Source organism: Salvelinus fontinalis, chromosome 38 (genome assembly GCF_029448725.1).
Source record: "Salvelinus fontinalis isolate EN_2023a chromosome 38, ASM2944872v1, whole genome shotgun sequence".
NCBI classification, from domain to species: domain Eukaryota; kingdom Metazoa; phylum Chordata; class Actinopteri; order Salmoniformes; family Salmonidae; genus Salvelinus; species Salvelinus fontinalis.
In genome coordinates this window covers 28,153,091-28,179,800 of record NC_074702.1, presented here as the reverse complement: position 1 = coordinate 28,179,800, position 26,710 = coordinate 28,153,091, and the positions used below count along the sequence as shown (strand labels likewise).

At 43.5% G+C, this 26,710-nt stretch overlaps 2 protein-coding genes across 3 annotated transcripts in view; both read left to right on the top strand.

Moving 5' to 3' along the window:
* The first annotated feature begins 94 nt into the window (after positions 1–94).
* Positions 95–10,155, top strand: LOC129837090 (protein OSCP1-like). Of its 2 annotated transcripts, XM_055903004.1 has the most exons (11): positions 95–318; positions 492–521; positions 1,807–1,961; positions 2,662–2,829; positions 2,921–3,001; positions 3,540–3,643; positions 4,257–4,385; positions 4,630–4,699; positions 4,986–5,125; positions 7,383–7,446; positions 7,831–10,155. In XM_055903004.1, the coding sequence occupies exons 1-11, from the start codon at positions 207–209 to the stop codon at positions 7,954–7,956; spliced, it is 1,179 nt and encodes a 392-aa protein (XP_055758979.1). In that variant the 5' UTR covers positions 95–206; the 3' UTR covers positions 7,957–10,155. The 2 variants fall into 2 exon arrangements, with proteins under 2 accessions (XP_055758979.1, XP_055758980.1); XM_055903005.1 differs by lacking the exon at positions 492–521.
* Positions 10,156–12,863: 2,708 nt separating this feature from the next.
* The window catches only part of LOC129837967 (serine/threonine-protein kinase 40), a 31,548-nt gene continuing 17,701 nt past the window's right edge, over positions 12,864–26,710 (top strand). Inside the window, exons 1-3 of the mRNA XM_055904569.1 lie at positions 12,864–13,088; positions 25,711–25,837; positions 26,190–26,275. Of these exons, the coding sequence (XP_055760544.1) occupies positions 25,720–25,837; positions 26,190–26,275 (204 nt within the window). The 5' untranslated portion in view covers positions 12,864–13,088; positions 25,711–25,719. The remainder of the gene's footprint in view (positions 13,089–25,710; positions 25,838–26,189; positions 26,276–26,710) is intronic.

The following is a 26,710-nucleotide window of genomic DNA, read 5'->3' as shown; positions in this document are numbered from 1 at the left end:
CATAACACTGAGGTATAAATGAACATAAACGGTCAATTTTTGATGTGCACAAAACATAAAACATATTTGCACGTTAGCTTACGTGCTACCTGATTGGTCCTTTTTCTTTGTGACCTGGCAACCAAGTGGAAGCTTACATACGCTTAAACAAAGCAGAAGGGACATTTCGCTAGCTAACGTTAGTTATCCAGCACAATACGACAAATATGTCCTCGAGGACGCTACCGCTGCTTTTTATTAATCTCGGTGGAGAAATGCTCTACATCTTGGATCAACGCCTAAGAGCTCAGAATATTCCCGTTGACAAAGCCAAGAAAGGTAACATTAAAGTTAGCTAGCACAACTGTCTGGCTGTATTAGGCTAGAATTCAACTAGCTACAGGTGAATCACTGACCTTGTCATGTCCACAAACTGGTTGCCATAAATTGGAGAACCTTCATTTGTCTCCCTGCCTGTGTTTTAACCTGCAAATTCTTCATTGTACTTGTAGCTGATTGGATAGAGGATGACAGAAGGAGAGGTATTTTGATATTTTTCATGCAATGCATCACTAGGCCTACATGCTCTGCTTTGAGGCCTTCAAGGAAACCAACAGTGTTCTACAAATGCAATAATCGTGATGAAATCTTTGCCCAGAGATATTCATTCACTCTGCCTCCAAGATTGTAGAGATTTCAGCCATGGGCTTCATTAAGAAGAGAAATCCGGTTTCAAATAACTTTGAAAGCTGATAATGCTGCTGATGGTTTAACAGGCTGTTGCTTTCTTAGGGCAATTGGGAATAGGTGGACGTTAAGCCTTGCCTATAGAATGCATATCTGCTTGCTTAAAGGTAGAGTCCTTTGAGCACGGAACTTTTTGATTTTAAAGGTAGACTTTGCCAGGGGTGTAATCATTGCGCCGATTCTGTTGCAAAACATTTCGTTTGTTGCAAAACGTTATGCAACAGAAACCGTTTAGTCCTAACTGAAAACGCAAACGAGAGTTTCTATGAGTGGGTGTAATTTGTGGAACGTTCCAACAGGAATCTGTTACAAAAACTTCGTAAATAACACGATTGCCAACAAACAACGCATACAAAGTTGTAAAGCGGCAGAATAGGATAGGGTAGGAAGTGGGCTATTTAATTACGTTTTTCAACAACTAGTTATCTAGGTGAACTGATCATGCTACTTTGTTGGCATCCTTGTACTTTACGAAGTTTTTCGAACAGATTCCTATTGGAACGTTCCACAAATTACACCCACCCAGTTTCTATTGGATAATTCAGGTAGGTCCCTCCCCATTTCGTTCTGATTGCTCAGTTTGTTTCTGTTTTGCTCTTTAACGGTTTCCGTAATGAATACACCCCAGTTGTAATAATCATAAACAAGGGGACGACTTCACAGCTACAAACATCAACAGTTAAATCCAGGGCTCAAATTCATAATAATTCTGAGTAGGAGTGCTGATCCAGGATCAGTTTAGCCTTTTATATTATAATTAATGGACAATGGGACCTGATCCTAGATCCGTACTCTTACTGAGACACTTGTTGAATATGGGCCCGGTTCTATCAAGACTGTGTTATATCATGGGCTCTTTCCAATTTGCACGCCTACATTAGAAAGAGCCAATAATAACAGTTTTAGCAGATTTAGTTGTTTGTGGAACAAAAAAATCTAATATCTTTAAGTTGGAAAGACCTCCCAATGTTTATGTTGATGATGTCATCTTGATGAGTTTAACTTTACAGACCGTCATTATTCCAGTCCCCTACTTGTGACCTGACCTCAACCTTGTGTCCTGTGCCCTCACTCTGCCAGTTATGAATGACATCATCACCACCATGTTCAATAAAAAGTTTTTGGAGGAGCTGTTCAAGCCACAGGAGCTGTACTCCAAGAAGGCCCTCAGGACCGTGTTTGACCGACTGGCCCACGCCTCCATCATGAGACTCAACCAGGCCAGCATGGACAAGGTATGGATGTAATCGTGTCACCTGGTTCATGTTCAGGGCACGCTGTACCAAAACATTTCAAAAGGTTTTGCAACAGAAAACAAAAATAGGTGTTCCTTATTGGACAAGGATGTGTAATCCCTCTGTTTCCTTCTGTTTCATCCCTGATTAAAAGGACCCTTTATTGGAAGTGAAAGGCCATCGAGTTGTTATCCCCTTTCTGAGAAAGGGATTTATCTAACAACTTCTATCTAACTATCATTCACCTCGTTTTGGAGTCAGCTGAGAAGCTGTCATGACGACGTTACCACTTTTATCACATTCTCAGAATCACATCCGCTTTACCCAGTGACCCTTTAATACTCTTCATTCTAGGTACTTGGGGAAATTGCCCCAAGTCACTTAAAACCCCATGTAGACCTATAATTTTCAAAGCTTTCATCATTTATTGCACCATCATTGCTTGACTATTTTGAAGTTCTATCTGTTGTGTTTAAAAAGTGCTTTTATATAGGCTATCAAACAGAATATCTTCAGCATTTTGAAGTATTAATCCTGATTTATAAGTCTAAATGTTGTATAAATCCACCTGCAGAGCATGATCCTAGTTTGTTCAAATATGCTGACGGCTCCATCTGGTGTACGTTATGAACTGGCAGCAGCTGTTTTTGAGCATAACAATAACCCATCATCATCCATATGACTGTTGTCATACCCACAGCTGTATGACTTGATGACCATGGCCTTCAAGTACCAGGTGCTCCTCTGCCCGCGGGCCAAAGATATCCTCCTTGTGTCCTTCAACCATATGGATGCCATCAAGGATTTTGTGAAGGACACCCCAAGCGTTCTCAGCCAGGTTGACGAGACATACAGACAGCTCATAGAGGTACAATAAACTTCCCTTCAATTGCCCAAACCTCAGCTAAGTGTTCAGTATGATATCTTATTCATTGCATGTTTTTTGCTCTTATTTATAGATGTACACACCCTTGTCTAGTGGTGAATTTCAGCTCATCCGGCAAACGCTCCTCATCTTTTTTCAAGACATGCACATAAGGGTGAGTTCATGATCTCGCAGAAGTTTGTCTAACTTTTTCGACAGATGATGAGTGTGTTGGGAAGGGGGAGTGTGGCATCTTTTGATGGGTTTCAGAGATTAAAAATGTTAATAGTACCATAACTTTGTCAAATGCTAAAACGTTAGCATTTGAAAATCGTGCCATGGAAGCTAAACCAAAGCATCAATTGCTGTCATAACTTGTCCGTAGACTGCTTACAAAGTAAGGAAGCCAGTATTTAATTTTGTCATTTGGGTGAACTATCCCTTTACAATGCATTATAACCCCATCATAATGAATTATACACAGTGTAATCTCGGTTAACCCAGAACTAAAGTCTTGCGTAATTGGTCAGATGCTAACACCTGCGAAATCTTGATTTGTCCAAAGCACCGGAACTAATGCTGCTCGTTATCTCACGCATCCTGTTGTATCAGGACAGATCTACAGAATCATTTATGTTTTAGTAGTCTGTCCACGAGAGATTATACAAAGTGTTACACAATTAACACTACGTTTTGCTCATCTGTATTTGCAGGTGTCCATCTTCCTCAAAGACAAAGTGCAGAATTCCAACGGACGTTTTGTCCTCCCGATCTCGGGTCCTGTGCCCCACGGAACACACATCCCAGGACTTATCAGGTACCACCGCTATAATTGTCCATGCCCAAATAACATGGAATCTCACGAATCCAACCAAGCAACGTTTGTTGCAATAGAGCAAAATCTACATTTTATTACATGCATTGAATATGGCTGTATCCATTATTTAATATTATTTTTATTTTGCTTGCTGTTTTGTGCTCTTTGATGGCATCAATTTGCTTTCCTTTCGCTGATGCTGCCGGCTTAATTTAGACCAGCATATCTGCAGCTAATTGCATTACTGAGGTTGTTGAACGAGCAGCTGTCTAAATTTAGAAAAGCTTACTTTTAGCACAGTTGTATTTGCCAAGGGATTGAGTGCAGCCGTGCTTACAACTCATTTATTGTGTCTTAGGAACTTAAGCTCACGTGGCGAACTTGAGATTGAACAATGTGAAAGTGTAGACAGATGATATCAGACTAGTGACCACTCTGTTACAAGTACATTGTAACAGCTTAGCTAAACGTCTTTGCGTTGTTAGAAGTGTCTTCTGGGAAACAGGAGAAGTTGCAAATTATCTTTAGGAAATTATTGGTTGGATCATATGATGTTAAAAGTGTTTTTGATTAATATTTTGTGTGTGTGTGTGTGTTTGTTTGTTACCATCAGAATGTTCAGCTGCAATGGCGAAGAGGTGAAGAGACTGCAGTTCCGCAACGGTGGGAACTACACCGGTGTTCTCCGCGAGGGTTCCTTTGAGATGTTTGGAGAAAGGGTCATCAAGCTGGGCACCAACATGTATGTGCTGCTCCACACTGTATTGACAACCATTGGCCTTCCTTACCCCCACTGAGACTACTAAATTCTCTACTATTTCCTCTACTGTGATCAATGGTCATACACTGTAGGCCTAAATCAACATGGTAACTAAAAGTCACTGCAAATTGTTTAGTAATTTACACAGTGACAGGTTTATTTGCCTCCCCCGTGATGCTACATTGTATTTCAGCTTGTCAAGTGCTTGGCTTCTGTTTACCCACAGGTACAGTGTAAGCCGTCCAGTAGAAACACACATGTCAGGGACGTCCAAAAACTCTGCACAGAAAAAGTTGGTGAGTTGAAATTATGCTTAACCACTACGCTGTATTTTTTTTGTCCTATAATATAATATAATATTTTTGACAGAGGGTCGAAATAGTGTTGATATCTGTGTTATTTCATCATTGTCCTTACTATAGCCTAATCAATCTGTCCAAGTCAGACTAAGCGTCAACTGTAATTAAGCCTTAAATGTAATGGAAACCACCCTTCAATTTAATGAAAAATGCCCTAAACAGCTAAATCATGCAATTCATGTGTTTATGTTAATGATTATGCACACCTTCACTGTGTATACAGGTCAACACAGCTCCAAACCCCCTGGCAAAAGAGGAGCTGAACATGTTGGCCAGGTTAATGGGGGGTATGGAAGTCCAGAAACCAGGAAATGCAGACATTGGCTTCCGAGTCAACCTCTTTGCCACAGATGAGGAAGAAGAGTAAGTCCTCTTATGTTATGAGCATTGTTTTGTTGTATTTTTGTGTCATTGTGGATAAATTAAATATGGAATTACAACAGTACCGGGCCTCCCAAGTGACGCAGTGGTCTCAGGCAGTGTTAGCGGCATCACTACAGATCCGGGTTCGATACCGGGCTATGTTGCAGCTGGCTACGCCCGGGAGACCCATTGTCCCGGCGTCGTCCAGGTTAAGGGAGGGTTTAACAGTCGGGTTGTCCTTGTCCCATCGCGCTCTAGCGACTCCTGTGGTGGGCCTTGGGTACGCACGATGACACGGTCGCTAGGTGTACAGTGTTTCCTCTGACACATTGGTGCGGCTGGCTTCCAGGTTAAGCGAGTAGTGTGTCAAGAAGCAGTGCGTCTTGGCAGGTCGTGTTTCGGAGGACGCATGGCTCTCGACCTTCGCCTCTCCCGAGTCCGTATGGGAGTTGCAGTGATGGCACAAGACTGCACCTACCAATTGGATATCACGAAATTGGTACTCCTCACAACATGATGAAACAAACTGAACCTTATTTGAATTATGTTCAGTTAAACTAGTGTTAAAAATCACTGTCAGTGTTAAGAATCAGTATCAGCGTTAAAGGTCCAGTGCAGCCGTTTTCATCTCATTATCAAATAGTTTCAATTACAATTAAGTACCTTTAATTAAAGGTACAATTAAGTACCTTAGAATTAAGTACCTTACTATGATTGTTTCCAATAAAAATGGTCAGAAAGAAAAAAAACTAGCTTCTTAGCAGAGCAAATTCTCAACCAAGAATTTTGCTAGGACTGTCTGCGAGTGGCCTGAGTGGGCAGGGGAAACTGAAAACTAGCTGTTATTGGCAGAGAGGTTTTGAATTGGCTTTCTTAGTGGTCTATTAACTAATTTACTGCTTGATGTCACCAGGCAAGCCAAAACTCCATCCTGCCAAAACAGTCTGATATTTCAGGCAGTCTTTTAAAATGGCTCTTACACTAAAAGGGCATTATCGTAATTTTCACAGTATTATTCCAACCTCATTGTGTGGAAATATATACTAATGTATGTGGACGCCCTTAAAATTTTTGGATTTGGCTATTTCGGCCACCCCTGTTGCTGACAGGTGTACAAAATTGAGCACACACTCCATGCAATCTCCATAGACAAACATTGGCAGTAGACTGGCCTTACTGAAGAGCTCAGTGACTTTTAATGTGGCACCGTCATAGGGATGCCACCTTTCCAACAAGTCAGTTCGGCAAATTTCTGCCCTGCTAGAGCTGCCCCGGTCAACTGCAAGTGCTGACACTGTGAAGTGGAAACGTCTAGGAGCAACAACGATTCAGCCACAAAGTAATCGGCTTCACAACCTCACAGAACGGGACAGCCATAGTTCTGAAGCGTGTAGTGCGTAAAAATCGTATGTCCTCGGTCGCAACACTCACTACCGAGATCGAAACTGCTTCTGGAAGCAACGTGAGCACAATAACTGTTCTTCGGGAGCTTCATGAAATGGGGTTCCTTGGCCAAGCAGCTGCACACAAGCCTAAGATCACCATGCGCAATGCCAAGCGTCAGCTAGAGTGATGTAAAGCTCACCGCCATTGGACTCTGGAGTAGTGGAAATGCGTTCCTTGCCGTGATGAGTCACGCTTCACAATCTGTCAGTCTGACGGACGAATTTGGGTTTGGCGGCTGGCAGTAGAACCCTACCTGCCCCAATGCATAGTGCAAACTGTAAAGTTTGGTGGAGGAGGAATAATAGTGTGGGGCTGTTTTTCATTCGGGCTTGGCCCCTTAGTACCAGTGAAGGGAAATCTTAACGCTACAGCATACAATGACATTCTATACGCTTCTGTGCTTCCAACTTTGTGGCAACAGTTTAGGGAAGGCCCTTTCCTGTTTCAGCATGACAATGCCCCCTTGCACAAAGCGAGGTCCATACAGAAATTGTTTGTCGAGATCGGTGTGGAAGAACTTGACTGGTCTGCACAGAGTCCTGATGTCAACCCCATCGAACACCTTTGTGATGAATTGGGTGCCGGCTGCGAGCCAGGACTAATTGCCCAACATCGGTGCCCGACTTCAGTGCCCCGCTGCAATGTTCCAACATCTAGTGGAAAGCCTTCCCATAAGACTGTTTTTAGCAGCAAACGGGGGACAAACTCCATATTAATGCCCATGATTTTGGAATGAGTTGTTATATGAGCAGGTGTATTTTTTTTACTGCACTGGGCCTTTAACAATAATGTGGATTTGTCTTCCTCTCAGGGAGGCCTTGATATCGAGACCAGACGAGTTTTCATATGATGTCATAAAAATACAAGCGACTAAGGTAAAGTTCATTCTAACCTACTGTATATTATTTCTGTCACAGAGGCTAGATAAATATTCAACCATGTAACATGCTTTTATGTAACTTGAAGGGATAATATGAAAGCATTTCATAGATTGAGACTGTCTTACTGTACATGCTGTGGTGTAACCGTAACCAGGTCCCCCATGACAACCTGTCACAGGAGACTTACTCCACCCGTGCAGTCATCTCTTAGCACTTACAGAATAGCTTCTGTAATTGACAGGCTAAGGATTGTAGGTTATCTGAGATGCACTACGATCAGGATGGGCCAGTCTAACAAGATGTACTGTAATCAAACGTAAGCCCCTCCCCAATCGAGACCTTTCAGATCTGCCATTGGTGGCTTGTCTTCTTTTTCAGAACCAGCAAGCCAATGCGGAGCTGGCTAAGATCATGGGGGACTTCACGGAGGAGGCTGGTGAGCCGTGCTCATCGAGTGCCAACAGTAAAGGGGATGACCTTCTGGCCATGATGGACGGGCTGTGACAGTGTTACCATGGTGACCAGAATCCGAGGGCTGGGCTCAAGGCTGAGTTGGTTAGGAACAGTGTGTTCTACTGTAGGACAGTGTCTTGTCTGCTCTGCTGTGCTGTGCTGGGCTGTCTGTCTCACTCTGCAAACATGGCAGCTGTTTAACAAAAGCACACACAACACCAACCTCATCTGTGTTTGTCTTTCGAGGTTTTCGATGCTGATGTGACGTGAGCAGGTCAATTCATTTGTTCAGCAACGACCGACTGTGCATTTTGCAAAAAACAGTGTGGAAACTTCATAAGCTTGAATATACACTCATTGGCCAGTTTATTAGGTACACCCATCTTGTACTGGGTTGGACCCCCCAGTAGCCATGAAGGGATGCACCTGGTCAGCAACAATGTTTAGTTGCGCTGTGGCTTTCAAACGTTGATCAACTGGTATCAAGGGACCTAACCTGTGCCAGGAAAATATTCCCAACACCATTACACCACCGCCACCACCCTGTACTGTTGACACCAGGCAGGATGGGGCCATGGCCTTGTACTGCTTATGCCAAATCCTGACTGCCATCAGCATGACGCAGCAGGATCTGAGATTCGTCAGACCAGACATGTTTTTCCACTCCTCAATTGTCCAGTTTTGGTGATCGTGTGCCCACTGGAGCCGCTTCTTCTTGTTTTTAGCTGATAGGAGTGGAACGCGGTGTTATCGTCTGCTGCAATAGCCCATCCGTGACAAGGATCGACGAGTTATGCGCTGTGCACAGAGATGCCGTTCGGCACATCACTGTTGTACTGCTGTTATTTGTCTTTTTGTGCCCCGCCTGTTAGATTGCACGATTCTTGCCATTCTCCTTCGACCCCCTCTCATCAACGAGCTGTTTTTCACCCACAGGACTGCTGTTTTTAGTTTGTTGCACCATTCTCGGTAATCCCTAGACACTGTCGTGCATGAAAATCCCAGTAGGGTGGCCGTTTCTGAGATACTGGATACAGCGCACCTGGCACCGATGATCATACCACGCTCAAAGTTGCTTAGGTCACTCATTTTGCCCATTCAATCGAACAGTAACTCAATGCCTTGAATCCTGTCTGTCTGCTTTACATAGCAGGCCACATGACTCACTGTCTGTAAGAGCGATCCGTTTTTGTGAACAGGGTGGTGTACCTAATAAACTGGCCGTTGATTGTATTTTGTGCTATTATGGTGGTAAAATCGGAGTTTTTAAAAGTTACAGATACAACAGTTCTGTACAACTGTACTAGTTGGTCGCACTGAAACGTCAAATGGAGTCGTTGGGACATTTGTTCCACTTAAATTAATGATTTCTGCTCTGCTGATCCCGCTTCAATCAATGTATTTAAAGTTGACATTCCATGGAGGTCACATTTAAACAATATTTCTTGTTACTTTTCCTTCCAGGAAAATAGTAAGTTCCTCTTTCATTTGTTATCACGGCATGATGTTTTCTCTCACATATCTGCTGTAATAGACTATTTACATTTTTGCTGGCTTTCCTAATCTGATTTACTCTGACCGAGTAATGAACAGGACCTAAACTAGAGGTGTCAAACTGTGTCAAACTCATTCCTGGAGCGCCTTGTGTCTGCGTGTTTTCGTCCTCTCATCTAGTTCTCTAGGCCGTAATTTGTCATAAATTACGAAAAACAGCAAGCATACGACTTTCCAGGGATTTATTTTGACACCCTTGACCTAAAGAGACTGGTGGAAATGAAAGAAACCCAAGTGCACTTGTCATTGTAATTCAAAAACATGGATCCCAAAACATATTTTGAGAAATTTCTACTGTACCTTGATTTTTGTTTTGGTATGGGATAAATATATACAGTATGTTTAGGTTGACCTTTAGTGTCTTCAAATAAAGGAAGACAAATTATTTGTAAATGTATTATATGTGAATTATTGCAATATGTCACCATCAAATGAGATGGTAATATATTCATGGATTAAGTGTGACACAACACTAATGTATCGAAGCAGCTGATTCTTTGATGCAATATGACAGATGGTCCCAGATGTATATTTATGGAATTATTTATTTATTTAGCATGTGCACATGTTTATTATTTTTTGTCGGGTGAAATATTAACGATTGTAAAAAAAAATATATATAGATATATATATATATTTATAGAAATGTTGTAATGCATAGATTGAAAAGTAAATAAAATATGAAACTCTCATTAGCTTTTATGTACTGTGTTCATTTATATTTAAAGGGGCAATCTGAGGTTGCTACATCCATTTTTGGACTTGTAAATTAATTATATATATACCCATTGATTCTTGAAGAATATAACTAATGGGGCTCCCGCGTGACACTGCTAAGGCGCTGCATCTCAGTGCTAGAGGCGTCACTACAGACACTCTGGTTCGAATCCAGGCTGTATCACAACCGGCTGTGGTTGGCGGCGCACAATTGGCTCAGCGTCGTCCGGGTTTGGCCGGTGTAGGCCGTCATTGTAAATAGGAATTGTTTCTTAACCTGACTTGCCTAGTTAAATTAAGGTTACATTTGTTGTTGTTGTCTAGCAGTCCTGTCACTAGAGGTAGCTGTTGCTTTATTGCTTTTTGTATTTAGTCATGTCTACTGCTTGACTAGCAGTATGAGAGTGCAGAAAGAGTTCCTTTTCTTCAGGAGTTTTCGTTACATTCAGAGTACTAACACTTTGCCTTGAGGCAAAATCATGATTCCGCACATTCATTCAATCCCTCCATGTAATTTTCAAGGGAAGAATATTGCTCCTCATTTCTTGTCATCTAGTTTATTCCCGCCCACACTATCACCTCCTTGCCCACACACTGCTCAGACATTTAATTTTTAATGAGATTTTGAATCGAGCAATACTGAAACAGTTGTGTTCTCATTACAGGGGTGACAAGTCTACTCCCACTCCCTGGGTTGTGACTTTAGCACTCATTGACCTTTGCATAAAGACACCCACATTGCCCATCTAAAGTCAGTCAACTCATAATATTGGCACCCAGAAACAAATCTGTCACGAAAAACTATAGTCAACTCATCTCTATAAAAACATCACAGGATTATATGGAACATGGGATTAGCCATCATAACATACAAACCTAATATCTGACACAAACACTATGTCCAAATAAATCTCACCCATCCCAAATTTGGCCTCAACTCCCTCCTTGTCTGCGCCTACAATTCAGATTGCAGTGGAAACAGCACAATGCTGTACCTGCATGGGTTTGGGTTATTTCAGTGCCTCCTCAAATCAAGTCAAAGAGAACCAGATAGTCTGGGCATGTCTCTGAAGAACCCTCTCCCCCAGTCAACCACGCACCCACACATTCTCTCTTTCACTCACTCTCTCACACACACACACAGAGACACAAGATCAGTGCATACCAAGCAGTCAAAACATGCTGAGACATGGCTGTGCTGAATGGACCTGTGGTGGAGGATTCAGGTGAGGCCTTCCTAACAGTCTGCTGGAGAGAGAGAGAGATGTCAGACCAGCGCCTTACCCAAGTGCATGGTTTATTTGGAAAACAAAGTCACTGGAGCACATCCCCTCCACTCCTCTGCTACTCATCTCCAGGTTGTTCCCGTAAAGGAGAATTCTCAGTCTGCTTATTTTCTTAAACAAGGGTTAAAGAACAAACAAACCAACAAAAATATACATTATATTCCTAAACCATTCACCCACCATGTTTGATGTTTGAATTAAGGCATGTAAAGAGGGAATGTGCCATATCCAAGGATGCAAATTGATGACTCTTACAAGGCTGGGTCACGTCCCACAGAATTAAATAGAACACTATAGAATTATATTGTATGTCCCTCTGTTCATCTAAACTCTCTTGAGGTATGATGCACAGTTTCCTCATCAAAAGCTGTGGGCTGTAACAATGTTAACCACACAGGCTGACAAGTGTTTCATGTGGCCAGGGGCATACAGTGTGATGAGTCAACACAGGAAGACTAGTGCAGCCCAAATCACTTTGTGCCCTTTATATCCCCCTATACCTACCCACTGGATTGAAACTAGTAGGTGGGGGTGGGATTATTGTTCCATAAGAGGGATGCTAAATTTGAATCAGCATGGGAGGGTCTGCTTGTAGAATGATTCATTTTTTGGGGACAAAATACATGTTAGTCAGCATAACAGGTCAGGGAGGAAAGGGAGCACATTTCAGACACATGGAACTATTATTCTTTCAGAGTGAAAAAAAAACACCTTTCATTTATGCTTATAAGATTGCTAATCAATCAAATACACGTACTGTATGTATAACTGTATAATATTCAAATGATCTCGTACAATATGTACGATATGTACGATAGGCATGCATTAGAATGAAGGTGTAGATATGTTTGGGAGTTAAACCAAAAGCCTGTTATCCATCTGAGTAGAGATGAGGATAATGCAAGGAGTATAAAGTTATTGTAGCCAATTTCATTCTCAAGCGGCTTTCCTCTCACTTGCTAGATCTTTTCTCGTGAATGGAGGAATTGTTAGCAATCAAGGATATCATGTTAGAATTTTACTAACGCAGAAAGCTATCACAGCATGTGAATGGAGAATGGAGTAGAATTATGGACTTTTTGTTGCCACCGACTAGTTGAATGGATGCAATATTTTCCTCCAAGCTCATATTTTACTTTTTCATCTTTGTATAACAGTGTTGTAAAATCATGTGTGCATTTTAAAACTATATTGAATTGAATTGGACACATAGTTGGGCACTGCACCTCTACTCAACGTTATGTCATTCCTAGTACTATTATTAAACACATTTCATCAAATTCTTAATCAAATCAGCTGCATCTGCCAGACAAAATTACTAAATCAAATTATCTTTTTATTTTTATTGGCTGAGCAAGTCTGTCAGTCATTCAATTTGCGTCATTTCCGTTGTCAGGTGGCGCTGCTATGGAAAGATGCGATCAGAAAGCTGACGAATGGAAGCTGTTGCTGAGTGGTCATTTCGGTAATAGTGGCTAAAACAAACATAGCGCGATATCAACCCTCTATATACGGTCTCCTTTCGTTGGGGGTAACCAACTGCGTATGCACCGAACAAATACGTTTAAAGAAATGTTCATGCTGTAGCAATACAACGCAGACTTTCCTCGGCGTTTTCAGCTCGAGGTAAGTTGTTGATAAAGAAAAAAGACCTGAGTGAGCGAGGTGGCGAACGAGTTTGCTCTAGCGGTAGTAACGTTAGTAGTACCTAGCTAGCATGTACTTTGTTTAAATGGCCTCCCCAATTTGCGCAATGTGTTTTTTAGCAGACAATGGGTAAATTGAAACTGAACAAATGTATTTCCACAAATACCATGCACATTTGTCATTGGGGTTGTTCCTATGTGTGAACGGCGTGTATTGTTGTAGTTCGCGCTAGCTTTGGGTAGTTCGTAACAAATGGAACGTATCAGATTTAGCTAACGTTACCTAGCATAGCTTTAATGACGCCGATTATCCTACATTATTTAGTAATTAACATACCCACTGTTCCCATACACCGTACATGCGCGGTGTTTTACTAATTCCTATTTATTTACAAACTTATTTTGCTGCAACATTGCGTTTGGGCGTGGGGCTCGTTTCGTTTGGAAACGCTTCTGGGTTGTCCAGTCGGTACTATAAATTATATCTAGTTAGATTTTACTCATGTCATGACATAAGATCGGGATGGCTCAAAGGCTTGAGGACAAATGGTGATTGTCGGCACTAGTGTCTGTTGTAGGAGTCAAAAGGGGTCGTGTACACTACACTTGCAGGATTGCACCCTTGCGATGCGTGCTGTTTTTAATTTGTCTTACATAATAGCCTGATACAATGTTGCAACTAACACCACCTTGCAACATTCTGTCGTCATCTAGTTATTTTTGGTGACCTTGTATGGCTAAGGGCATTCAAAATGTAACAATAGGCCAGCTGCAAGATGGTAGGTAACCAGAGTGCTGAAGGCTGAGCTTTCATCCAGGTACATCAAAAAACCTAGCTAGCTCGTAATGAGCATCTTTATCATGATGCCCAATATATCTTTGGAGGGTGATTGACTAGTGCAACTGTAGCGTGGTTCGTTCTGCGTTGTGTAATTCTTAATGAAGACGCTGCCACAAATGATGGTCTGCTCGTTGAAATCTTTTTATTTGCCCTGCACACGAAGAGACAACACACACGTTACCCTTGGTGCAGTCACAGCTCTCCGGCACCTTGCTAGCCGAGGGTCAGGCAAAAGAGCGCCAAAAGAAATTAACAGGTGCTGCGTGCACACACTCGCTGCACAACAGCATATACAAGTAAAACTATACAGAACATAATTCTGACAAAATAAAAGACATACCTGCACACGAAGAGACAACACACACGTTACCCTTGGTGCAGTCACAGCTCTCCGGCACCTGCGCGAGCACATGTACACTCACTCAACCACTGTCGCAAGTACTTAGAAGTTACAACAGATACCCCAGTCAGTGAGCTCTGTGAAACTTGTTAACATAAATTCCTACACTGTCCACACTATAACAAACGTATGGTTGCAAAACAGTAAATTGTATAACCTTATGACGGTTTTATATTAAACAGTTTCGGAGCCAAGGACAACATACCTTGCTAGCCGAGGGTCAGGCAAAAGAGAACGATAAAGTGGTATGGGGATACAGATAACCCGCGATGGGCCAAACCAAAATATACAAAACTTTTACAATCACTTGTATGTACAATATTGGTATGAAAAAGTGTTTGTACACCAAATAAAAACATTAGCTATGCAGCTGTAATTAAATAAAAAAATACACTGAATTATTATTATTATTATTAGATTATTAACATCCCCTCTTGACCTGGCCTATTTGAATTGGTCCTTGTGTGCAATTTGGTGCGTAATCTAGGGGAACAACATCACACTGCTACATTCACCCCCACTGTTTTACACTAGATTATAGGCACAAAACAAAAACACATTACCTCGAAGGTAACAAAGCAAAGAAAGAAAAAAAATTCACACCCACAGGGCGACAGAGTAACCCAGTGTAGTCCCTTAATTCTAGACCCACAAATGGTCGATCAGCTGAAAAGCTATCCCGCGAAGGATTAGGAAAAATAAGGGGTAGCTAATCCCTTATTCAACCATATACGAAAAATGCCATATACATTTTATGCCGATGGACTACACACAAAGTTACATGAATTGTCAAATATATTAGACAAACCCACAAATCATTCTAAGACATGCTTAGATTTCCTACATTCCTACAAAAGAAAAGGTAGGCAATATCCTACCGTCACTGAGAAACCAAGAACTGTTTCATTTCCTGTGTAGACATAGTTTGGATTAACCTATCCACTGGCTTAATAAGTCTACCCAGTCTAGTCCGAACACCCTCACCCACAAACCTAGCAGGAATGTCACAGACAGCACTAACCCTGCTCAGAGGTCTAACCTCAGGATGGGGAGTACTACAGATCCGCATCTCCGGAGCCAGCACACTTTCAGTTACCGACTCAACACTAGTAGTGTCAGACGACTGATCAGAATCCTGGTAGATTGTCACAGACCACACTGACGAAGCATCTTCAACCAAGGTAACATCATCCACACTGAATGGAGTTTCGCAATCAGAACTCTTGTAGGCTTCGGGGATATCTCTCTGGTCCACTTCTGCTGAGCACACCTCACTTAAGGGGACTTCATACGGTTGTTCCACCTCACTTCCATCAGCCGGGACTTCACCATCCTCTTGGAGTATCCTCCCAGAAGACTCAGGAAGGCCTGCTACCCAGTGGACAGTCCTGGCGTCACTCCCATCCATTTGGCTGGACATTGCAGACATCTCAGAGATCACGTCACCACTCGATAGAGATCCGTGACCCTCAGGTTCCTCCCACGAAGGTAAAGGCAGAAAGTTGACTGGCATAATCAGGTTCCTATGCACAGTTTTGATGCGTCCAGTGGTAGGGTGTTGGATACGATATGTGTTCAGTGAGCTGTTCTTTGCAACCACTATGTACACCACACTCTCCCAGCGATCAGCCAGTTTCTTCTTGCCCCTCTCCCCCTTGTTAGCAAGTAGAACTCTATCTCCCTTCTGCACCGAGTGACCCTTAGACCGTCTGTTGTAGACCTCGGCTTGTCTCTTTTGTTGCTTACTGGCATGCTGCTGGGCCAATGTCATGGCCTCTCTCAGATCCTCACCCAGAGACTGGACATACTTATCCACATCTACTGTGTCCCCATCCAACAGCACACTTTCAAACATAACATCTACCGGCAACCTAGGGGTGCGTCCGAACATCAAGAAGAAGGGTGGAAACCCAGTAGTCTCATGAACAGTGCAGTTATAGGAGAATGTCAATGTGTTCAACATCTGAGGCCATTTAGCCTTAGACCTAGCTGGCAGAGCTCTAATCATCCCACCCAGTGTGCGATTCAGACGTTCTGCTTGACCGTTACCCATGGGATGATAAGGTGTGGTGTGGGACTTTTCAACACCAGATAACTGAAGTAATTCTGCAATAAGTAAACTCTCGAAGTTTGCACCCCTGTCAGAATGGATGCAATCAGCGAACCCATAAATGCAGAAGAAATTATTCCAGAGAACACGAGCAACAGTCTTAGCAGACTGGTTTGGACATGGATACGCACAGGCCAGCTTAGTAAAGTGATCAGTCACTACTAACACATCAATAGACTTGTTGTTTGAATCTTCGGCAGTCCAGAAATCAATACACACAAGTTCTAAAGGTGCCGTTGTCACAATGGAGACAAGTGGGGCTCTTGCTTCAGGCTCAGGTGCTTTACTCAACACACATCTCTTACAGTGGGCCACATATTCCTTGACATCCTTCTCCATAGATTCCCAGTAAAACCGCTGTCTCGTGAGCCACAATGTGCGCTGCTGACCCTGATGACCAGCATCATCATGAACTCCCTTCAACACAAGGCCTCTCAAAGACACAGGTACGACATACTGGAATATTTTCTTCTTACTCACTGGGTGTTTTGAGACACGATACAGAATCCCTAACCGCGTGGTGAGTTTCCCCCACTGTCTTAGAGTATAAACTGTTTCTTTAGCTTCAAAGACTCGCTCTCTCCTAGATGGGCGCCGGCCTCTATCTACAAAGAACATTACTCTGCTGATGATAGGATCCAGTGACTGGTTATCATACAGCTCCTTGTGTGTAAGGACAGGTAAAGGGCTCTGACCCATGGACATCAACTTCTCAAGGTGCTGCACATGTGAAACGGACCTCACTGTGGCACCATCATCCCATCGGCGATGGGCTTGGAGGACAGCAGACACCTCTTCACAGGAAACCAACCCACTGACATCGTCTCCAGCTCTACTCAACTCACTCCCAGGAGCCATAGACGTTCCACAGCCAGCCTCGGGCTGCTCACAGGAGAGACGGAACATGTCTTGTACATCATCCAGTCGAAGACCTCTGGCTTCCTCCAGCAGGACATCATATGGAATTCTTGTCAGTCGGTGCAGAACTTTGGGGCGGACAAATGGCTCTCTGCTCAAAGCATCAGCAACGACATTCTTGGGCCCTGGTATGTACTGGATATCAAAATCAAAAGGTGCCAGCTTTGCAACCCATCTCTGCTCACATGCATCAAGTCTCGGCTTTGTAAGAATATATTTGAGTGGATTGTTGTCGGTCCACACCGTAAACTTATGCCCTCGCAGCCAATGGCTGAACTTATCATGAATGGCCCATTTCATGGCTAGAAATTCCAGCCGGTGAGCAGGATACTTGGATTGTGCATGATTAAGAGATTTACTAGCAAAAGCTATTGGCCTGGCTATGGCCTTCCCATCTTGCACTTGGGATAGTACCGCTCCCAAACCACTAGTAGATGCATCAACAGAAAGCAAAAATGGCTGAGAAAAATCTGGATGAGCCAGCAGTGCCTGGTCAACTAGTGCTGCTTTCAAAGCTTCAAAAGCGAGTTGACACTCGGCAGTCCAGTCTGCAGCAGTGAGCCTGCGAGAGGGACCAGGCCTCTTTCTGCCCTTGCCTCTCCTAGGCTTCTTCTGACCTGTAGTCAGCTGAAACAATGGCCTAGCAACCATGGAACAATTCTCAATGTAGTGTTGATAGTATACTACCATACCAAGGAAAGAACGGATTTTGCTAGGAGACGGAGTGACACCATCAGCTTCCATCATCTCACTCTCAGTCACATTCAAAATGGTTTGAATCTTAGCAGGATCAGTGGCTACGCCCTCCTGAGAAATGATGTGGCCCAAAAACTTAACAGACCTCCTCAAAAACTTGCACTTAGACGGAGACAGTTTAAGATTGTGCTCCTGCAACCGCTGGAAAACCATCTCAAGTCTCTGCAGACTCTCTTCCTCCGTCTTAGCAAAAACCATCAGATCATCCAAATAGCAAAGGAGACTTAGAAAGTTTTGGTCCCCAAAGATGGTCAGCATCATTCTCATAAACGTAGCCGGGCTGTTGCAAAGGCCCTGAGGCAAACGATTGTACTCGTGCAGACCTAAAGGAGAGGAAAAGGCAGTGTATTTCTTATCCTCTTCATGCAGTGGCACATTGTAGTACCCTGATGTCAAGTCCATTGTGCTGAAGAAGGCATTACCTCCCAGCGCCGCCAGTACATCAGCCTGATGAGGCAGTGGATGAGCATCCTTCACTGTGCGGGCGTTTAACCACCTAAAGTCAGTACATAGACGCAAGTCCCCATTCTTTTTCCATACCAGCACCAATGGTGAGGCATACTCGCTGCTGGATTTTCTGACGATTTCCTTTTCCTCCATATCATCCAGTGTTTCCCTGAGTTTTTGGTAATCAGCTGGAGAAAGCCTACGATAAGGTAATCGAAATGGGCGGTCATCAGTCAGCCGTATGCGATGGCAGAACTCTTTTGCCTCTCCACAATCCAGGCTATGTCTAGAGAACACCGTGTCATACTTCTCAATTAAACCGACAAGTTTGTCTTTCCAGAACTGTGAGACTGGACACTCCTCAACCGACAGGCCTTGAAGTCCAAGATTGCTCAGTGTACTGTTTCCATTAACTACACTGCCATCAACTGAACTCTTGGCTGTAAGACTGCCATGTGAGCTGTCACATTGTGCTTTTGCCACGTTCTGGTAAGCAGCTTTCTGCTTGACATCATCAAAATCCTCCAATGCAATACAAGGGTACACATCTGCCACTTTAGCATTTCGTCTCAGGGTAACTGGCGAAGTTGTTGGATTCACAATCTTCACAGGGAGCCATCCATCCCCCCACAGAGGCGTAACTACTCTCCCTACTAGTATGTGTCGATTCACACAACGAGACGTGCTGGGTTCGACAACAACAGTACTGCCCACAGAGAGTTTTGTCTTTGGGGGTAAGCGGCCCCACACAAGATGCTCACTCATGGGTTGGAGCGTTACTGCCCTCTTCAACTTAATGGTGCCCACTTTATCTGGGATGGAGTCTCCTCTCCATCTCTCCAGATTTGATAGGAGACGCAGGAACTGGCTGTCCTCACACTGTCCAGAGGGACCTGGCGTACCCACCACCCGCCAGTAGCTGTCATTTGATTTGAACTGTCTAATCAGAGACTTCAACACGTTAGTGCCAACAATGAGTTCATCAACCTGCCCATCTACAATCAGCACTGGGACTACATAACTGAAGCCATAAAGCTGTAGTTTCAAGTCACACATGCCCACTGGGCTAGTTTGCGTCCCACCACAACCCACCAGTATGATGTCTGAAGGAGCTAGAAAGTTCCCCTCTACCACTCCTGCCTCCCTCAACCGAGGTACAATATCTGCGCGCAGAGTAGTAGCCATGGACCCACTATCTAACATCCCCTTCAGCTCAACTTTATCCTGTACTAGCACGGTGGTGTAAAACAAACTGTCATTCTGAGAAATTCTCATTGTGTTCTGAAAAATTACTGTGTTGTTCTTGGGTACTGACTCACAAAAATAAGAATAAACAGATTGGATATCATCATCATCAGTAGAGGAAAAATTAGCCTGCCCCACATTGCCTTCCTCAGAATGGAGGCTTTCTAGTTTTCCAGACCTGCCAGTCTGTCCACATTCAGGGCTCTTTCGCTTCCCAGTCTCACTACAGTCAAAGCTCATGTGGCCAGTAGAGAAGCACTTGAAACACAGCTGGTGCATCTGACAGTGAGCTTTGGTCCAGTGATTAGTGCTTCCACAGACAGCGCACTCACGCTCACGTTTGGGGAACTGTTTACGGGGCCCTCTGTTCACAGACTGAGTATTGCTGACAAGAGCCTTCTCTAGCATACTCAAAACCTTCTCTAATGTCCCACCCTCAGATACAGATTGGGCCTGTTCTGGTTCACGGCCACATCGAGAAAAAGATGACACATTAGGTCTGCTCTCAGGATCCACTTCCTCCTGGGGGGAGTCGAAGACAGCAGCCACCTGCTGTGAAAGTTGTGTTCTACATGCTTTACGCTCCCTTAACAGTTCATCCAAACGATCCTGTACCTCACTGGCTGTCCAGTCACGAAGGGGTTTGCATTTGAACACTTGGGCCAACTCTTTATCAGGACAGTTACGTACAAACATGACTGCCAGCTCTGAGCACTGATTGGGCAAGGTTCTACCCTCACTTACAAGGTACTGTTCAGCTGCTTCTGCAGCTTTGTTAAGCCTAATCCAGAAATCTAGTGGACCCTCATTAGCATATGGTCTCATTGAATAGAAGTCAGCTAATGGCATACCTGAGTAGACAGTATCCCCAAAGTGTTGCTTGAGAACACTGAACACTGCCTTAACATCTGTGACAACAGGGTTGTTACGCATCCAGACTTTGGTCACATCCCGTGCCCTCCCCATGAGCCTAGACATCACCTCCCCAACATTCTCAGACCCAGTGTAACCCCTCTTCTCTAGGTAGACTCCCATTAGCTCCTCCCACTCCAGGACAGAGTACTTATCTGAGCCATCACCCCTGAAGAAAGGTGGAGCACTAACCTCTGACTTCACAACCAGATTCAGCTTGGACGCATCAATTAAAGTTGACCCACATTGTTGAGGCAGGGGAAACTGCTGGGATTGGTCAGGGGAATGGGCAGGAGAAAGACTTGAAGCCCCAGGCTGCAGTAAACTCGCTCTGATAGATTCTCCTATCTCTGAACCAATCTGCTTAATAAGGTCACTAAGCTGACTCGGTGTCCCATTATTACTGAGGACTGGGGACAATGGTACATCAAGAGACAGAGGTGGGATACCCTGGTCAGGTGGAGTAAACAGCCTACCCCTCCCAGTGCTTGTAAACTCAGGACTAGCAGCCACTCTACTCCCAGGAGCTGACAATGGTGTAAATGCATGGACACCCCTCCCTCTACCCACACTAACCACACCAAAATCCCCAGCATAACTCATCTTATGGACTTGAGAGTCTTCCATGGCTCAATAGAGAACTAAACTACATGTAATTTACTGCATACAAATACAAAAAAAAAATGCAATAAACAAATTCCCTCAAAACATGCAAATAAACGCCAATACAATTATCTAGTGAATATGCTACATTCACCTTCACTATTTACAGTATACATTCACTTATAGCAAACCATCAACAAGTGCGCATGCGCGGGTCGCGCATCTCCTCCACATGCACAGCTCCGGTGGTCAGCTTGAGCTAACCAGTCGGCAGGTCGCGGCACCAGTTTGTAGCGTGGTTCGTTCTGCGTTGTGTAATTCTTAATGAAGACGCTGCCACAAATGATGGTCTGCTCGTTGAAATCTTTTTATTTGCCCTGCACACGAAGAGACAACACACACGTTACCCTTGGTGCAGTCACAGCTCTCCGGCACCTTGCTAGCCGAGGGTCAGGCAAAAGAGCGCCAAAAGAAATTAACAGGTGCTGCGTGCACACACTCGCTGCACAACAGCATATACAAGTAAAACTATACAGAACATAATTCTGACAAAATAAAAGACATACCTGCACACGAAGAGACAACACACACGTTACCCTTGGTGCAGTCACAGCTCTCCGGCACCTGCGCGAGCACATGTACACTCACTCAACCACTGTCGCAAGTACTTAGAAGTTACAACAGATACCCCAGTCAGTGAGCTCTGTGAAACTTGTTAACATAAATTCCTACACTGTCCACACTATAACAAACGTATGGTTGCAAAACAGTAAATTGTATAACCTTATGACGGTTTTATATTAAACAGTTTCGGAGCCAAGGACAACATACCTTGCTAGCCGAGGGTCAGGCAAAAGAGAACGATAAAGTGGTATGGGGATACAGATAACCCGCGATGGGCCAAACCAAAATATACAAAACTTTTACAATCACTTGTATGTACAATATTGGTATGAAAAAGTGTTTGTACACCAAATAAAAACATTAGCTATGCAGCTGTAATTAAATAAAAAAATACACTGAATTATTATTATTATTATTAGATTATTAACATCCCCTCTTGACCTGGCCTATTTGAATTGGTCCTTGTGTGCAATTTGGTGCGTAATCTAGGGGAACAACATCACACTGCTACACAACCTAAAAATCATCTCCTCTGACAACATTGTGATAGCTTGGACTATTATTTATCAGAATATAGCCTAGGTTCCAGGTATGAATGTGTAAAAATGACATTTGGTTCTGTAAGATTTATTTAGGGTTGGCTCCTTTAACTAGTGCTTTTAGCTAATTATTTTGTTTTGCAACAGAACACTGTGGAATGCATGATTCATGCCGCTATAATAGGACGTGGGTGGATCTCCGGTCACCTATCGCGGCCGTGTGTGTGCGCTCTCTAGCTCTATTTAAAGAGCGCATGTTCCCGTGGATGGCGTGGGATATTGTCTCTGGTGCCTTTTGTCTGATATGATTCAGTAGGCTATGTTCCTAATCTCTCAGTACAGTCATCATCAGATAAGACTGCATCTTAGCATGCCATTGCACTGAAGTTATTCTTGCCAATCATTGTGCTTTCCTCGGGTGGTTTGACCTTTGGTTCTTGAACTATTGGTAATTTGCTTACATTCATCAAATGCCAAACTCATCTGAAGTCAAGTTGTGAGCTGCCCATTTCAGGCAAGCCTAAGGTGCAAGCATTACAGAAAGGTAATTGTTTTGTCACATGGTTTTAGGGCAGTACAGTGCTCTTGTAGAAATCTGAATCAAACCCGACAGGTGCTGTTTGTAATAGTTCTCTTGTTGGACAGTCATTTTAGCAGCATACCCTGTGTAATCTTCCATCTTTGCAAATTGCAATGGCTAACATTTAGTTTAGATGACTTGTGTAAATAAATAGTATGGTAATTGAGTATGCTGCTCTCCTGCAGTTGTACATTTGACTGGGAGTCATATGAAAAGCACTGTTCATAAGGCTCCCTGGGTGATTGATTACTGGTTGAGATGGCGACAGACAGGCGAGAGACATGAGTTTGACACTGTCTGCTGTTTGAGATTTGAAAAAATCCTCATAGAAGTGAGAATTTGTGTAGGCCCGCTGACTTCTGCAAACTGTCCTGTCCTCACCAGAGCCAAACTGTGTGGCCCATGGTGGAACAGTTTCAAAATGGAAAGATGTCTTGTTTTCTGTGGGTTGGCTAATGTGTGAGCATTTTGACTAGTGTTGCCTGTAATGTATGTTTTGGGTGTGTCAGTTTCCAACATCTACTCTCATGCAGGTTATTCAAATGCATTGTTTTTTTGAACTTTGTTCCCACTTTTATCAGCCTGAATCATCTCTCTCTGGAATGTCTCTAGTAGGGTTGAGCTTGTACTGGCATGTGTCCACTAAAGATCTACGGTCACCACAATGCTGTCTTTAGGCACATTGACCTACCATCTTTGTGCTGCAGTTACACTACAGAAATTCTCACGTTGTTTTCGCTCTGAAACGATGTCCTCTTTTTACACCCTGGGACATGTTTCAGTTTACGCTCTTATTGGTGTCATCCCTCTGACATTTTTAGCATTTCTGACAAAGCCTAGTCCATGGTAACCCTGGGGCGACTGAACCGAGTGATTCACTTTCCTCCTGTTGGTTCTGTTATGGGAACCAGAGCGCGTTTCATCACTTGGGGATTCCTTATCAGCAGGCAGCAAACAAAGCATATACCTTTCAAAGATAGAATACCCTAGGTTTTATAAAGGTTGGCATGTTACTGTAAGTAGATATCACACACAGGTTCCCCTGGCATGTGCCTTCACTTCCGTATTGGAAACGGTAGGGTTGCTATTTATTTTTTGGTCATGAAAAAAGCAATGAGCCCAACCTTTTTATGGGAAACTGTCTTCTGAGAGGAAGTCGTAGCATTTTACTGTCAATGGTTATAACTCACCACAGATTTAGAGAACCACAAACCAGTGCAGATTGAGTTTTCAAGTTTTAATGTCGCGTGCACTAATACAGTGAAATGCCTTTCTTGCTAGCTGTAAACCCAACAATGCAGTAATCAATGTAGTACTAAAAATAACAGAAATAAGAACACAAAGTAAGAAACTATATATTGGGCGGCAGGTAGCCTAGTTGTTAGATCTTTTGGTCTGTAACCGAAAGGTTGCTGGATCGAATCCCCAAGCTGACAAGGAAAAAATCTGTCGTTTTGCCTCTGAACAAGGCAGTTAACCCACTGTTCCCCGGTAGGCCGCCATTGTAAATAAGTCAGTCAGTTAAATGTAAATATATACACACACAGTCAGTTCCAAAACCATATTTACAATGTGCAGGGATACTGGAGTGATAGTTAGATATGTATAGGGGTAAGGTGATTAGGCATCAGGATATATGATTAACAGAGTAGCAGCAGCATAAATGATGAGTGCATGTGTGTGGCTTCAGTATGAATGTGTGTGTTGGAGAGTCCTGTGAGTGCATAGACAGTGTAAAAAATAAAAGGGTCAACTCAGTCAGTCCTTGTAGCCATTCTGTTAGCTATTTAGCAGTCTTATGGCTTGGGTATAGAAGCTGTTCAGGAGCCTGTTTGTGTCAGACTTGATGCACTGGTACCACTTGCCGTGTGGAGGCAGAGCGAACAGTGGCTGGAGTCTTGAACGATTTTCCGGCCCTTCCTTTCTGATAGAGGTCCTAAAAGCCGCTGCAGGATTTCCAGAAAGTAATTGCGAAGGATAAAAGGAAACCAGCATGAAAAAGCATGTATGCACAAAATGGCATTCAGCCTAGCCTAATACATATTTTGCCATCTTTAGCATTTCACCCTTGCAGTATTTGATGTTGCAGTCATCTTACTGCGTTCTGCATCAAGGAATTTGTCATTCAATGTGAGCACATGGATGTTTAGTTTGCATGCCACATTGAGGATTAAAGCTGAGGTGTCATCTTTCTCACCAGAGACAACATCTGAATGACCCTGTAATGGCTAGCCATTCACACTGTGTTGGTAAACTTGTGGGAGGGTTTTCTAAAGTGGTTGGGAGGGGTTAAACCCTCTCCTCTCTCATACATACCACAAGATGGACAGTCTGCTGCATTAGTCTAGTCTCGAACTTTCGGAGAGACCCCATGTATAGTCATGCAGTTCCAGGTATTATTGAGAATTTTCTACTGTATGACACGTTGGTAGAATTTGTCACAATCTTAGCCGTTTAATTATGCAACTCAATATGGATATTTTGCTAGTGGCCTGGAAGAACATCAATACTGTATCAGTTTGAGATTTTGCTACCTTGTGGTCACATTTCTGTCCTACACCACTTAACATGCCTATCTTGATCTGATGTTATCCGATTAGCTTTTTGTTGCTGTGTTCTTCCTGCAGAGCTCTAGCATGTCTAAGCGGCGCTCTTTGGAGAGGGGGGCCGGGGAGACTTCAGGCAGGGCCAACAAGCTCCTCTGTCCTGGAATCGCTGGAAGCAACGCGAAGAGGGCAGGTCCCTTCATCCTGGGTAAGCGATGGGGTTTACTCAGGGGCAAAAAGGGGTAACGTTGGCCTCTTACAACTGTATGTTTGCGCAGGAAACTAGGAAAGAGGTGGGGGGGTATTCAGTTAGCTTGAGGCAAGAATGTGAAGAATTTGACTTTGGGTAGATGGCTCAGAATCTATTCCGCAGAAGTTGTTTCTTCAATCTTTTCAGGAAATGTGTACTGTAAATGTTGTGAAATGTTAGCATAAGGCTTCTGCTGTCTGCTAGATTTTGTTAGGGGTGTTGAAGTTTGCATGCCTCCTAATGGTTTGCATTAGGGCACACACTCTCTTTACCTTTTGGTCATGCAGCTGTTGCCGCCACTTCCTTACAGGGCCTCGTTTGGGGAACTCGCCCGTGCCAAGCATAGTGCAGTGTCTGGCCAGGAAGGATGGGACGGATGACTTCTACCAGCTAAAAGTGAGTGGACACTTTTGAATTTCTTTTGAATGATCTAATTTCACTGTTCGGTGGAGATTAATGAGTCTCTTCAAACAACAGCTAGTTAGCTACAGTGTCCCAATAGCCTTTTGAACTTTGACCTTCCTAAACAGACGTCTTTGTTAGTGTTCAGTTATTCCTTTACGGCCCTATTTCAGTGCAGCAGCCTGCGCTTGCTTAGGCGGAAGACAAACTGTAGAGGCAATTTGTTTATTGGGGCAATCCAATAATCTGTTTTACACACAAGGTGTTTGTAGGTGGAGGAAGAGCGAAAAGGTGGCACCCTGCCTTGGTCCCACTGCTAAGGCCCCGTGCAAAGTTCCCCCCCCCCCCCCCCCTTCAGTGTCTCCTGAGTGTGTTGACCGTAGCATGTAGGGACATGTTTTTGCGAAGGATAAAATTAAACCAGCATGA

What these genes read in the sequence shown, in the direction of transcription:
- LOC129837090 (XM_055903004.1), top strand. Translation starts at nt 207, where the DNA reads ATGTCCTCGAGGACGCTACCGCTGCTTTTTATTAATCTCGGTGGAGAA. An exon ending in TTCAAGACATGCACATAAGG is followed by an intron (nt 3,002 to 3,539) that starts GTGAGTTCATGA and finishes CTGTATTTGCAG; the next exon opens with GTGTCCATCTTCCTCAAAGA. An exon ending in ACTCTGCACAGAAAAAGTTG is followed by an intron (nt 4,700 to 4,985) that starts GTGAGTTGAAAT and finishes CTGTGTATACAG; the next exon opens with GTCAACACAGCTCCAAACCC.